This window comes from Colletes latitarsis, chromosome 8, assembly GCF_051014445.1.
Source record: "Colletes latitarsis isolate SP2378_abdomen chromosome 8, iyColLati1, whole genome shotgun sequence".
In the NCBI taxonomy this organism is placed as follows: Eukaryota; Metazoa; Arthropoda; class Insecta; order Hymenoptera; family Colletidae; genus Colletes; species Colletes latitarsis.
The window spans coordinates 13,578,875-13,591,310 of record NC_135141.1 but is presented as its reverse complement, the minus strand read 5'-3'; the positions used below and the strand labels follow the sequence as shown (position 1 = coordinate 13,591,310).

At 32.2% G+C, this 12,436-nt stretch overlaps 1 protein-coding gene across 1 annotated transcript; it reads left to right on the top strand.

Moving 5' to 3' along the window:
* Hemk1 (HemK methyltransferase 1) lies at positions 1-11,790 on the top strand. The gene is made up of 5 exons (XM_076771530.1): positions 1-315; positions 1,196-1,284; positions 1,351-1,564; positions 1,676-1,929; positions 10,823-11,790. Exons 1-5 carry the CDS (start codon positions 70-72, stop codon positions 11,064-11,066), a joined length of 1,047 nt encoding a protein of 348 aa, XP_076627645.1. The 5' UTR covers positions 1-69; the 3' UTR covers positions 11,067-11,790.
* Positions 11,791-12,436: the final 646 nt, after the last annotated feature.

Here is a 12,436-nt window from a genome sequence, read left to right as displayed (position 1 = left end):
CCTCGCTATCGTATTGCTTTATCGCATAAACATAACTAAAAATTATCATCCTTTCTAAATGTTAAAACAATGTTGTCTAGAGGCCTCTTGCTCGTTCATACTTTTGTCAGGGCCATAAATGTCGAGATACATTTGCATTGTAGGCAGACTGTCTCGTTATATAAATCGACGCAACGTCTGTGTACGATAAGCAGACAGTGCCCCACGGTCGGTGAAGTTGTTGAAGAATGGAGCAACCGATTCAAGATCGAAGGTATTCCAGAACCTGTAGAATCGATCGAGCACATCGTAGCACACATCATAAACACCAATAAGGTATCATAATCGCCAAATAACGAAAACATTCGCACCGTTCAATCACTGATTACAATTAACGAATAAAAGGATAGGAAACCCAATTACTGTCACTCGTACTTCCAACTTTAGTTATTTTGCATTATTGTCTTTTCTTTATTTATTAAAAGTAAAGGGTTTTTCTTCTTATATATAATAATATACTATACCTTTAATAACAATAATAATTCAATACCTTTAATTTAAAAAAAATATTTTGGAAACTATTACCGTTATCTCTAAAACGTGTTTTACCGAATTACATTACTGTCAGCTGACCAACACTCTCAGACTGCAGATTACTGTTCTCTTAACCAAAAATCAAATTTATGTATTACCAAATCAAAGTTATTAGAGTGAAAAAATACTTTTGTGTTCCACGTTTATATGAATAATTACTAATGAAAACGTAGGTATGCGTATAATTCTAGAAACATTACAGAAATAAAATATTAGGTTAGGTGCGCACCGACTACCGCCATTGCACGAAAAGAAGGCACAGCGTGTTTACATCCCCACTCTTGCTGCAGTCCGCTGATTGGCTGTCCACCGATTTTGTCACCGTTTTCGACCAATCCTGTGCGAGTCAGCGGACTGCACAGGAATGAGGAAGTAAACACTCTGTGCCATTCTTCTCGTGGAAGAATGGTACAACGCGAATGACAGAAATAACTGTACAATTTTGTATCCATGAGTAAATGCTATCGTGACAGTTAAGTAAAACAGTTTAAGATGACAATAGGTAGGTGTGTAAATGGCAGTAAATGGGTCATTAATCGTAAGTACTAATATTTGAATTGTTTACTTGTTTGTTTACTTATTTCTTTCTTAGAGCACTCGTCTTTCAAAAAGTTGTTTTCAGGTAATAGATGTTATAAATGCTCGAAATGTGAGACTCACGTCAGATCAATGTTCTAAGTTGGAATCATTGTGCGAATGCCGGTTATCTAGGTAAAAATATTTGCCAATATTGCGTTTCGTATACATTTGATAGTTATAAAGAATAGATTTTTACAGGATGCCAGTACAATACATAATAGGAGAATGGGATTTTCGAGATATTACTTTAAAATTAGTCCCACCTGTTTTCATCCCGCGGCCAGAAACTGAGATATTAGTCGATTTCGTGTTAAAAAGACTAAGCTTCTCACAGAAAAAAGAACAGAAGATTTTAGAACTCGGATGCGGTTCTGGAGCAATATCTCTTGCAATTGCTCACAGTAACAAAACTGTGATTATCGTTAGACTTTACGACTTATGAATGTTACATATGTGCATATTTTTAGATTAAAATTGATTTCTAAGCAATGGAAGTCGTACATTTAACAATGATTCTTTTTAGGTAAATTGCATAGCGATCGATGCAAACCCTCAGGCATGCGAATTAACTAAAATCAATCGAGACCGATTAGGTTTAGAAAATCAAGTTGTAATTGTACATGCGACTCTCAAAGACAACGGAACAATCGAACTTGCGAACGTACTAAGTGGACCTGAAAATATTGATTTAAATACAGATTCATTTGATTTTATAGTTAGCAATCCTCCGTATGTACCTACTAAACAGATACTTAAATTATCTCCAGAAATTAAAATGTAATTGAATTACTTTTTATATTTAATTATATGGTATTATACGCGAGCGAAATATACTTAACACGTTCCGTGCCAAACCGTTTTTCGAAAACTTTCCGTTCAGGTCGGAAATTTATTGTTTTGTTTTGTTTTTGGCGTATGTCTTATAATGATTAAAATGGTGCAAGAATCATAATTATCAAGGAAAGGGTGTATAGTTCAAGACGCATAACATAACAAAGCAATACATTTATTTTTTTAGGAATTAGTTTAACAAATATCTGGCTGAACATTACTCTGCCAAGCGAGTCGCATAATATAATATTTTTTCATTATGTCTATATTAGTTTAACACTAGGTTTACGGTACGCGTCAATTTGACGCATTCAGGTTCTAAACTTAACGTTATAGGATTCATAAATATTATTATGTTGAATTGAATTGATGTAATGATATGGATGTATCCTCTAATTAAAAGAAAAACTGCATTTTAATGCAACTGTCAACGTAGCGAATTGTAATAAAAATATGCGCAACGAGTGTCCGTAAACCTAGTGTTAAAGTAAAATATTTTAATTAAAATATGTTTAATATTATATTTGGTAATTATTTAGAAAAGGGGGGGCTTCGCCGATTTCGATGATTTTTTATGTTGTAGAAATTAACATTTTGAACAACTTTTTCCTATACATATAACCGCCGCTCGGCCATAGTTTCCGAGATTTTTCTTCAAAAAGATCGCTGCTACTACAATGAATTTTATCTATACGTACGTGTCTGTGACAGCGTGTGTGTAAACGTCGAATCGCCGATTGTTTATTGTTTCTATAGATACATCGAGGCGACTGGCATAAAAAAATCTGACCCAAACCTTATTTAAACCTAACTATTCTACTCAGTAACTAATATAATGGACTAGGTCTGGGTTAGATTTCCTTATACCGGCCACGCATTCATTTTCTATTTCAATTTTCTTTATTGATATTATCAGAAGTGAGAAAGATTTCAGCCATTATTTTGAAAAATTTCATTATTCGATTATTAAAATCATATTGTCGACGGAAGAAGAATTCAGCTAAATAGTCTATATGTATAATGTATTTGGCGAGTTCCATACTTCGGAATATTCGATATCAGTACAGAACTAGATTTAGCTTGACACATTATATATTATTTGTCGTTGGTTGTCATGCCGATTAATACAAACAAGAGAAAAAATCGGCGATCGTGGACTGACACATACAGAGTCACAGGCATACACAGTTACCGAAAAAAGTATCCATACACCGCAATACATTCAGTTTAAACAATAATAACTCTGATTATAGAAGGCTACTTAGCTATGAAAGCCACATATGCAGTTGGGAAATTAATTCAACTTTCAGATAGTATGAATTTGATTATGATTTAAATAAAAATACAACAGATAAATCTCAAATACCGAACGAAGTAAGAAAATCAGCGAGAAAAAAGTATTCATACGTGATATCTATTGGCGAAATATACCAATAAAACTCAAAATCTTGGGAGAATCTCGTCTTTCTTTTATTTCTGTTTCTTTTCTTTCATAGCATTTCGTCAGTTGTTGGCGTGGTTTGTTAAAGAATCATAGTTTGTATCATAATGAGTGCTAAAAATAAGGAAACTACAATAGAGGAAAGAAAAATTGTAATTGAATTATGGAAAAGTGGGAAATCACTTGGCGAGATTGGTGAAATGGTAAAAAGGAGTTATGCTAGTCTACAATATGCAGGGTGTTCGGCCACCCCTGGGAAAAATTTTAATGGGAGATTCTAGAGGTCAAAATAAGGCGAAAATCAAGGATACTAATTTGTTGATTGAGGCTTCGTTAAAAAGTTATACAAACATTTCCACACAGTATATTTTTGGTAAAGAATTTTTTTCTCGAAAGTACGTAGGATTTTGGGGGTATGTGTATTCACCAAAAATGATTCAAGTTGACCCTCGCAACCGAAAATAACAGTTGTGGTCAGACATTATACAGGATGTTCGGCCACCCCTGGGAAAAGTTTTAATGGAGAATTCTAGAGGCTAAAATAAGACGAAAATCAAGAATACTAATTTGTTAATTGAGACTTCGTTAAAAAGTTATTAACGTTTAAAGTTTCACCCGTACTGAATTTTTTTCTCGAAAATGCGCAGGATTTCGAGGGTATGTCTATTCACCAAAAATAATTGTAATTGACCCCCGCAACCGAAAATAATTTTTTTAAAATTAATTAAAAATTTGTTTTTTTGTTGAAAAATTTAGGCTCCTACCCCTCGTCGATTTTTCTTAAAAATTCCTTTTTCATTTTTAGTAATTTTGTTTGACGTCCTACAGAAAAGTTGTCTAATACTTTTCTGTAGGTACCCATGAGCTCTACTTCGGAAAAAAGTTTCATTCAAATATATTCACAATTATAGGAGTTATGGCCGTTTGAAAATTGGACCATTTTTATGGGGTTTTTCTCATTTTGCGGGGCAAGGATCAACTTTTCGAATATTTTTGCGATTTGTACATATTCCCCACCAAAATACGCGTAGTTTGCTTTTTTAAACATTAAAATCGTTCAATCCGTTCAGAAGTTATGACGTTTTAAAGACTCGCATGAAAATTCGGGCAGATATTTCTGGCCAGAAATTATATTTTCGGTAAGGAATTTTTTTCTCGGAACTGAGTAGGATTTCGGGGGTATGTCTGTTGACCAAAAATGCTTGCAATTGACCCCTGCAACTAAAAATAATTTTTCCAACACGATTTGAAATTTTTTTTTCCGTCGAAAAATGTCATACCATTTCAAATTTTTTTCTCGAAAATGCGTCGGATTTTGGGAGTGTGTCTATTGACTAAAAATGATTATAATTGGCCCCTGCAATCGAAAATAATTTGTTTAGTATAATTTAAAATTTTTTAATTTAATTTTTTAATAACTTTTTAGCGAAGCTTCAATCAACAAATTGATATTCTTGATTTTCGTCTTATTTTGGTCTCTAGAATCTCCCATTAAAATTTTTCCCAGGGGCAGCCAAACACCCTGTATGGTTAATAAGTACAAAAGTACAGGATTAATTGAAAATATGCGTCGTTCCGGGAGACCGAGTAAGTTAACTGAAAGGGATGAAAGATTTATTATAAAGAGAATAAAAGAAAATCCATTTGAAAGTGCACCTAAAATCGCAGCAGAATTAGAAGCAAGAACTGGTAACAAAATTTGTCCAAAAACGATATCAAACAAACTTAAAGAATCAGGGTATTTCGCACGAGTAGCGAGGAAAAACCCCTACGTCAATAAGGTGCAAAAAGAAAAAAGACTTAATTTCGCAAAAATTTACATAAATAAATCGTTTGATTTTTGGAAGCCAAGTTATTTTCTCAGACGAGAGCAAGTTTAATACTTGGGGTTCAGATGGACGAAAGTTGGTGTACAGAAAAAAGGAAGAATCTTTAAGGCCGAAAAATATTCGACCTACAGTGAAACATAGTGGAAGTAGCCTTATGGTATGGGCGTGGAAACTTGCATCTCATTGATGGAATAGTAGACCAATATAAATATTTAGATATTTTAAAATCAAATTTGAAAGACGGCGCACGGAAATTAGGTATTTCTGATAATTACTATTTTCAGCAAGATAACGCTCCCATCCACAAGACTCGTTTAATTAGAGAATAGCTTTCATAGAATACGCCTCACGTTGTGGAAACTCCTCCTTAATCACCGGACATGAATCCAATTGAGCATATATGGCGAGAATTGAAACATCGTTTGCAAAAATCTAAAATTTCAAATAAAAATGATTTAACAAATGCTTTGCAAGAGGAATGGGAAAAAATGAAGAGAAATGTAACAAATAATTGAATTGAATCTATGCCCAGGCGATTACAAGCGATTATTGATAATAACGGATATCCTACGAAATATTAATTACTATAAATATGACTGATTCACATACAAACAAAATTCTCTATGAATACTTTTTTCTCGCTGATTTTCTTACTTAATTCGGCATTTGAGATTTGTCTGTTGTATTTTTATTTAAGTTACAATAAAATTCATACTATCTGAAAGCTGTGTTAATTCCCTAACTGCATGTGTGCCTTCCATAGTTAACTAGCCTTCTATAATCAAAGTTTTTATTGTTTAAACTGAACGTGTTGTGGTGTATGGCCACTTTCTTCGGTAACTGTACATATGGACAGAATTCATTGTAGTAGTAGCAATCTTTTTGAAGAAAAATCTCAAAAACTAAGGCCGCGCGGCGGTTATATGTATTGGAAAAAGTTGTTCAAAATGTTGATTTCTACGACATATTCAAAAATCATCGAAATCGGTGAGACCCCCCACATTTCTAAATAATTACCTTAAATAGGGTGTTTGGCCACCCCTGAGAAAAGTTTTAATGGGGGATTCTAGTGGCCAAAATAAGACGAAAATCAAGAATACCAATTTGTTGACGGAGGCTTCGTTGAAAAGTTATTAACAATTAAATTCGAAAATTTCAAATTGTTCTGGAAAAATTATTTTCGGTTGAGGGGGTCAATTACAATCATTTTTGGTCATTACACATATCCCTGAAATCCTACCTATTTTCGAGAAAAAAATTCGAGAAAGTACTGAAATTTTTAGACGAAATTAAAAAATTTACAATCATACTAAAAAAATTATTTTCGATTGCGGGGGTCAATTACAATCATTTTTGGTCATTACACATACCCTTGAAATCCTACCTACTTTCGAGAAAAAAAGTCGAGAAAGTAGTGAAATTTTTAGACGAAATTAAAAAATTTACAATCATACTAAAAAAATTATTTTCGGTTGCGGGGGTCAATTACAATCATTTTTGGTCATTACACATACCCCTGAAATCCTACGCACTTTCGAGAAAAAAATTCCTTACCGAAAATCTAGTTATTCGATGAAAAAACAAAATTTCAAATCGTTCTGGAAAAATTATTTTCGGTTGCGGGGGTCAATTGCAATCATTTTTTATGAATACACATATCCCCGAAATCCTACCCTCGTTCGAGAAAAAAATTCGGTAGGTGGTGAAATTTTTCGGCGAAAAAAAAATTTTTCAAATCGTTCTAAAAAAATTATTTCAGATTGCAAGGGTCGATTATAATCATTTTCGATGAATAGATATACCTCAGAAATCCTACCCAGTTTGGAGAAAAAAATTCGAGGTGTGAACTTTTTCAACAAAATTAAAAAATTTTAAATCGTTCTAAAAAAATTATTTTTGATTGCAGGGACCAATTATAATAATTTTTGGTCAATAGACATACCCTCGAAATCCTAACCATTTTCGAGAAAAAAATTCCTTACCGAAAATACAATTTCAGGCCAAAAATGCTTCCCGTAAAGGGTATAGCCGAATAAGGGGGTCAAATGTGCCCCCAAACCGAATTGAACGAATGATGGGTCATTCGATAGCTTATCCAAAAAAAACCATGTGTGCAAATTTTTAACTTGAAATCTCGACCGTGGGGGTAGTAATGGGGTGAAAACGAAAATCATGTTTTTGAACAATTTCTCTTAACCTATTGAGTAAAAAAATGTAAAAAAATTCAGAGACACTTCGGGTACTGGGATACATATTTTGGGAGATTTTCAGATTTTTCGATCGAAGAACCAAGTAGTAAAAAATAAAAAACCGCAAAAAATGCTGAAAAATGCCAATTACGTATCGAAGGAGGCCCGGAACTACTTTTATACTTTTACAGTAAACACGTATTGCTATTACTATTATTCTCAATTTTTTTCAGATTTTTCATTTTGGTGCGCCGCAGTGAAAAAAAATAAAAACCGATTTTTTCCTCATTTTCTGCGTATTAGAGTAACTTACACGTTGAATTTTTATGCATTCTTCAATATACGAGTGTTTTGTACACTGTTTAATGTTTCTACACTAAGCAGAATTACATAACAATTGAAAGAAATAAAATAAACCAATCGTTGAGCGGAACATACCTTAAAAAATCAACGATGTTTTCAACAGGGTCGTTGGCGCAGCGTTAGAGTGTCCGACTGTGGAACCGCTGGAAGTTTTTTTACCGTAGGTTCGAGTCTCTCTTTGGGACTTAGAATTTTTTTTTATTCGTTATTTTTTTTCCCAAATTCTAACTATATAACAATGGTTTATATTTATTTATAAATATTCTAAAGGCATTTTACAAATATTTTAACCTGAAATATGTATAAATATAATTTTGGAGCGTCTTTGCGTCCTTATTTTTTTTGTCAACCACGATTATTGTTTAACATCTCTTAAACTGAACTTAATGTGAAATGTTAGTTTTCAAATCTCTTACCTTTGACTATTGTGAATGGATTAGAACAGAAGATTCTATACTGGCTTACTATTACTTCTTCTCCCCCTTCGATCAAGCAGATCTTTCCTTTTTTTTCTCTTTCTTTGATAAATATGAATGTTTGCTACAGAGTAACTTGCTAAAGAGTGACTAATAACGAAAAATAATTTTACGAAAAAAACGATTCCTAATAACTACAATGTACCAGAAAACTGTCATAAACCGAATTCTCAAATCACTTTGGATTTTAACAGTATATTAAATATTGCAATAGTTTAACAATATGTATCCTTAATTTTTTTGAAGTTATTTTTAAATGATGTGGAGATAAGATAATCATCCTACGCAAAAATCGCTCCAAAATTATATTTATACATATTTCAGGTTAAAATATTTGTAAAATGCCTTTAGAATATTTATAAATAAATATAAACCATTGTTATATAGTTAGAATTTGGGAAAAAAAATAACGAATAAAAAAAAATTCTAAGTCGCAAAGAGAGACTCGAACCTACGGTAAAAAAACTACCAGCGGTTCCACAGTCGGACACTCTAACGCTGCGCCAACGACCCTGTTGAAAACATCGTTGATTTTTTAAGGTATGTTCCGCTCAACGGTTGGTTTATTTTATTTCTTTCAATTGTTATGTAATTTTGCTTAGTGTAGAAACATTAAACAGTGTACAAAATACTCGCATATTGAAGAATGCATAAAAATTCAACGTGTAAGTTACTCTAATACGCAGAAAATGAGGAAAAAATCGGTTTTTATTTTTTTTCACTGCGGCGCACCAAAATGAAAAATCTGAAAAAAATTGAGAATAATAGTAATAGCAATACGCGTTTACTGTAAAAGTATAAAAGTAGTTCCGGGCCTCCTTCAATACGTAATTGGCATTTTTCGGCATTTTTTGCGGTTTTTTATTTTTTACTACCTGGTTCTTCGATCAAAAAATCTGAAAATCTCCCAAAATATGTATCCCAGTACCCGAAGTGTCTCTGAATTTTTTTACATTTTTTTACTCAATAGGTTAAGAGAAATTGTTCAAAAACATGATTTTCGTTTTCACCCCATTACTACCCCCACGGTCGAGATTTCAAGTTAAAAATTTGCACACATGGTTTTTTTTGGATAAGCTATCGAATGACCCATCATTCGTTCAATTCGGTTTGGGGGCACATTTGACCCCCTTATTCGGCTATACCCTTTCATGCGAATCTTTAAAACACCATAACTTCTGAACGGATTGGACAATTTTAATGTTCAAAAAGCCAAATGCCGCGTATTTTAGTGTAGAATATGTAATAATTATAAAAATATTGGAAAGGTTGTTCCTTGGCCCCGTAATGTTGGAAAAACCTCAAAAAAATGGTTCAATTTTCAAACAGCCATAACTCCTATAATAGTGAATATATTTCAATGAAGCTTTTTTCTGAAGTAGAGCCAAAAGGTACCTACAAAAAAGTATTAAACAACTTTTCTGTAGAACGTCAAGCGAAATTATTAAAAATCAAAAACTAATTTTTAAGGAAAATCGAGAGGGGGTAGGTGCCTAAATTTTTCGGCGAAATTGGAAAATTTCAAATCGTTCTGGAAAAATTATTTTCGGTTGCTTGGGTCGATTACAATCATTTTTGGTCATTAGACATACTCTCGAAATCTTACTCACTTTCGAGAAAAAAATTCGAGAAATTTGCGAAATTTTTCGACGAAAAAAAAAAATTTCAATTCATTTTGGAAAAATTATTTTCTGTTATGGGGGTCAATTACGATCATTTTTGGCGAATAGACATATCCCCGAATATCTGCGCATTTTCGAGAAAAAAATTCAGAAAGGACGGAACTTTAAACGTTAATAACTTTTTAGCGAAGCCTTCATCAACAAATTGATATTTTTGATTTTCATCTTATTTTGGCCTTTAGAATCTCCCATTAAAATTTTTCCCTGGGGTGGCCGAACACCCTGTATTTACATGACAAGTTTGTATAAAATCACAAAGGGATGTTACGGTGAACTTTGTTAAAACATGGTAAACATAAATGTGGTTTATCCACACAACTATCACAGAACGTTGCAACTTTTACAGTACAGTTTCTTGCCGATTGAGAACAGAAATTTTTAACGTTTTTTTCGTAATAAATTTTACAGCGCCTTCTCTTATCGAATTAAAATTGCCATTCCTTTTTTTTAATTTCGTGACGATTTCTTCTTGGTCCAATAGGTAGAGAATTATTAGTGTTATTACAAGACATCAGATTCGACGCACCCAAACACCCAGCTTCAGTAAAGCGGTAATTGTCTCATCAATGGCACACGGATAAGTGACTGATCGAAACACGATATGCAGCTGCAACAAATTCCAGTAAAAAAAAAAATGACTACCACGCCGCTTGAGCCGTATACGCCCCACGGTCGAATAAACGCAGCAATAATAGTATTAAGATGCTCATAATTGATTGGATAATAAATTTTTAAAAAACTCTTCATTTTACAATGACAATACCCAATGGCTTGAACGGAAAGTTCAGCGCACGGAACGTGTTAAGTATTCTTTTGGTTTTACTGTGACAAACTTCAATGTTATGTTTCTACTGTTTAGTTATGAAGATTTAAGAGCGCTCGATGGAGGAGATGATGGTTTAAAAATAATTAAACCTTTGTTAAAATATGCTTCCTCGGTTTTAAAAACTGGTGGACGTTTATTTCTAGAGGTTGATTCGACTCATCCTGAATATATACAATTTTTTACGAAAAAATATTCTACTCTTAAGCTTCAGTATGAGCATACGTATAAAGACTTTTGTAATAATGATCGATTTGTCGAAATATTAAAACTGCCATAAGTCTGCTTCACCTAAAGCAAAAATAAAAGTAAAGACAATACAAAAATATTAAAGTGTGAAAAATCATTTGTAGTTTTACAATTAATAAATAATAAACCTTGATGATACTAATGTAAGATTGTAAAATCCAAAATCCTTACAATTTATTCTAATCGTTATTATACAAAGTATCGGTGATATAGAAGGTATCCTGTGGTTTTCCAGCAAATTGTGAGAACAATCTAGAGATGAAAAGAAAAAAGAAATATTATATAAAGTTTGCGAATAAATGCTTTGGTTTTACAGTTAGGAAAAAACATTGTATAAAGAGAATAAGTAATGAATTTTCTGCCACAGCACATAAAAGGTTGATTGTGTTTATCTGCTCTACATAATTACATATTCTTTACTATCATTAAAATCTCATATTACATCTCGACATCAATAAACTATTGAATTTAATATTCCACAAAGTTCCTCAATATTTTGCTGAGTTATAATAACTGTGATTTTAATTCTTTTAACTTTTTGTAAATGTAATATGTTTAATATAGTTTCTAGCTTTAAACCAAAATGTTTATTTACAAACTTTATATAATATTTCTTTCTCCTTTTGACTTCTGGATTAAAATTCTCAGAGTTTGACGGAAAAACCATAGAACACTTGTATAAGTAGAATTTTTTTTGTAAACATAATTAAAAAATCAAATTCAACGTAACACCTATGAATCTCGTAAACTTTGTTTAATAATTTTTAAATAATACTGTATAAATTGAATCGTTTCAATTAGGAATATCAGAAAAAAACTATTCAAAACAAATTATGTCATTGATGTTTTCCTAAATGAAATTGTATATTTTTGTGCTGGATAGTTAATAGAAAATAAAAAGACAAATTTAACATTTTGTAATATTCAATTCTATTCATCTAATTTCAAAATATTTACACTAATATTACCTGAAATTAGTAGACATGCATTCATGCATATATTCGTATCCAAACATAGATATCCGATTATGCCATAACAACATCTTATCATAGAATTACAAAACGCATTGGATATAAAAATTCACTGTTGAATTGGATGCAAAGGAACTACAGAATAGCCAATCCATTCCTTGGATACCTCTGTCAGTTTTCCATCTATCAATTAGAAAGTACTGCTTATTATGAAACATCTACAGTCAGTCACGGAAGTCTTTGTACACCCCCTAAAATGATCGTTTGATTACAAATGCTGTGCTGCTTTTCCTCCATATTTTGCTTCTTCCATCCGCTTCAAAAATATTATACTTACTTTCGTCAGTGAATAAAATAAAAAGACAAATTTAACATTCTGTAATATTCAATTCTATTCATCTAATTTCAAAATATTTACACTAATATTACC

What these genes read in the sequence shown, in the direction of transcription:
- Hemk1 (XM_076771530.1), top strand. Translation starts at nt 70, where the DNA reads ATGTTGTCTAGAGGCCTCTTGCTCGTTCATACTTTTGTCAGGGCCATA. An exon ending in ACATCATAAACACCAATAAG is followed by an intron (nt 316 to 1,195) that starts GTATCATAATCG and finishes AGTTGTTTTCAG; the next exon opens with GTAATAGATGTTATAAATGC. An exon ending in TTGCTCACAGTAACAAAACT is followed by an intron (nt 1,565 to 1,675) that starts GTGATTATCGTT and finishes GATTCTTTTTAG; the next exon opens with GTAAATTGCATAGCGATCGA.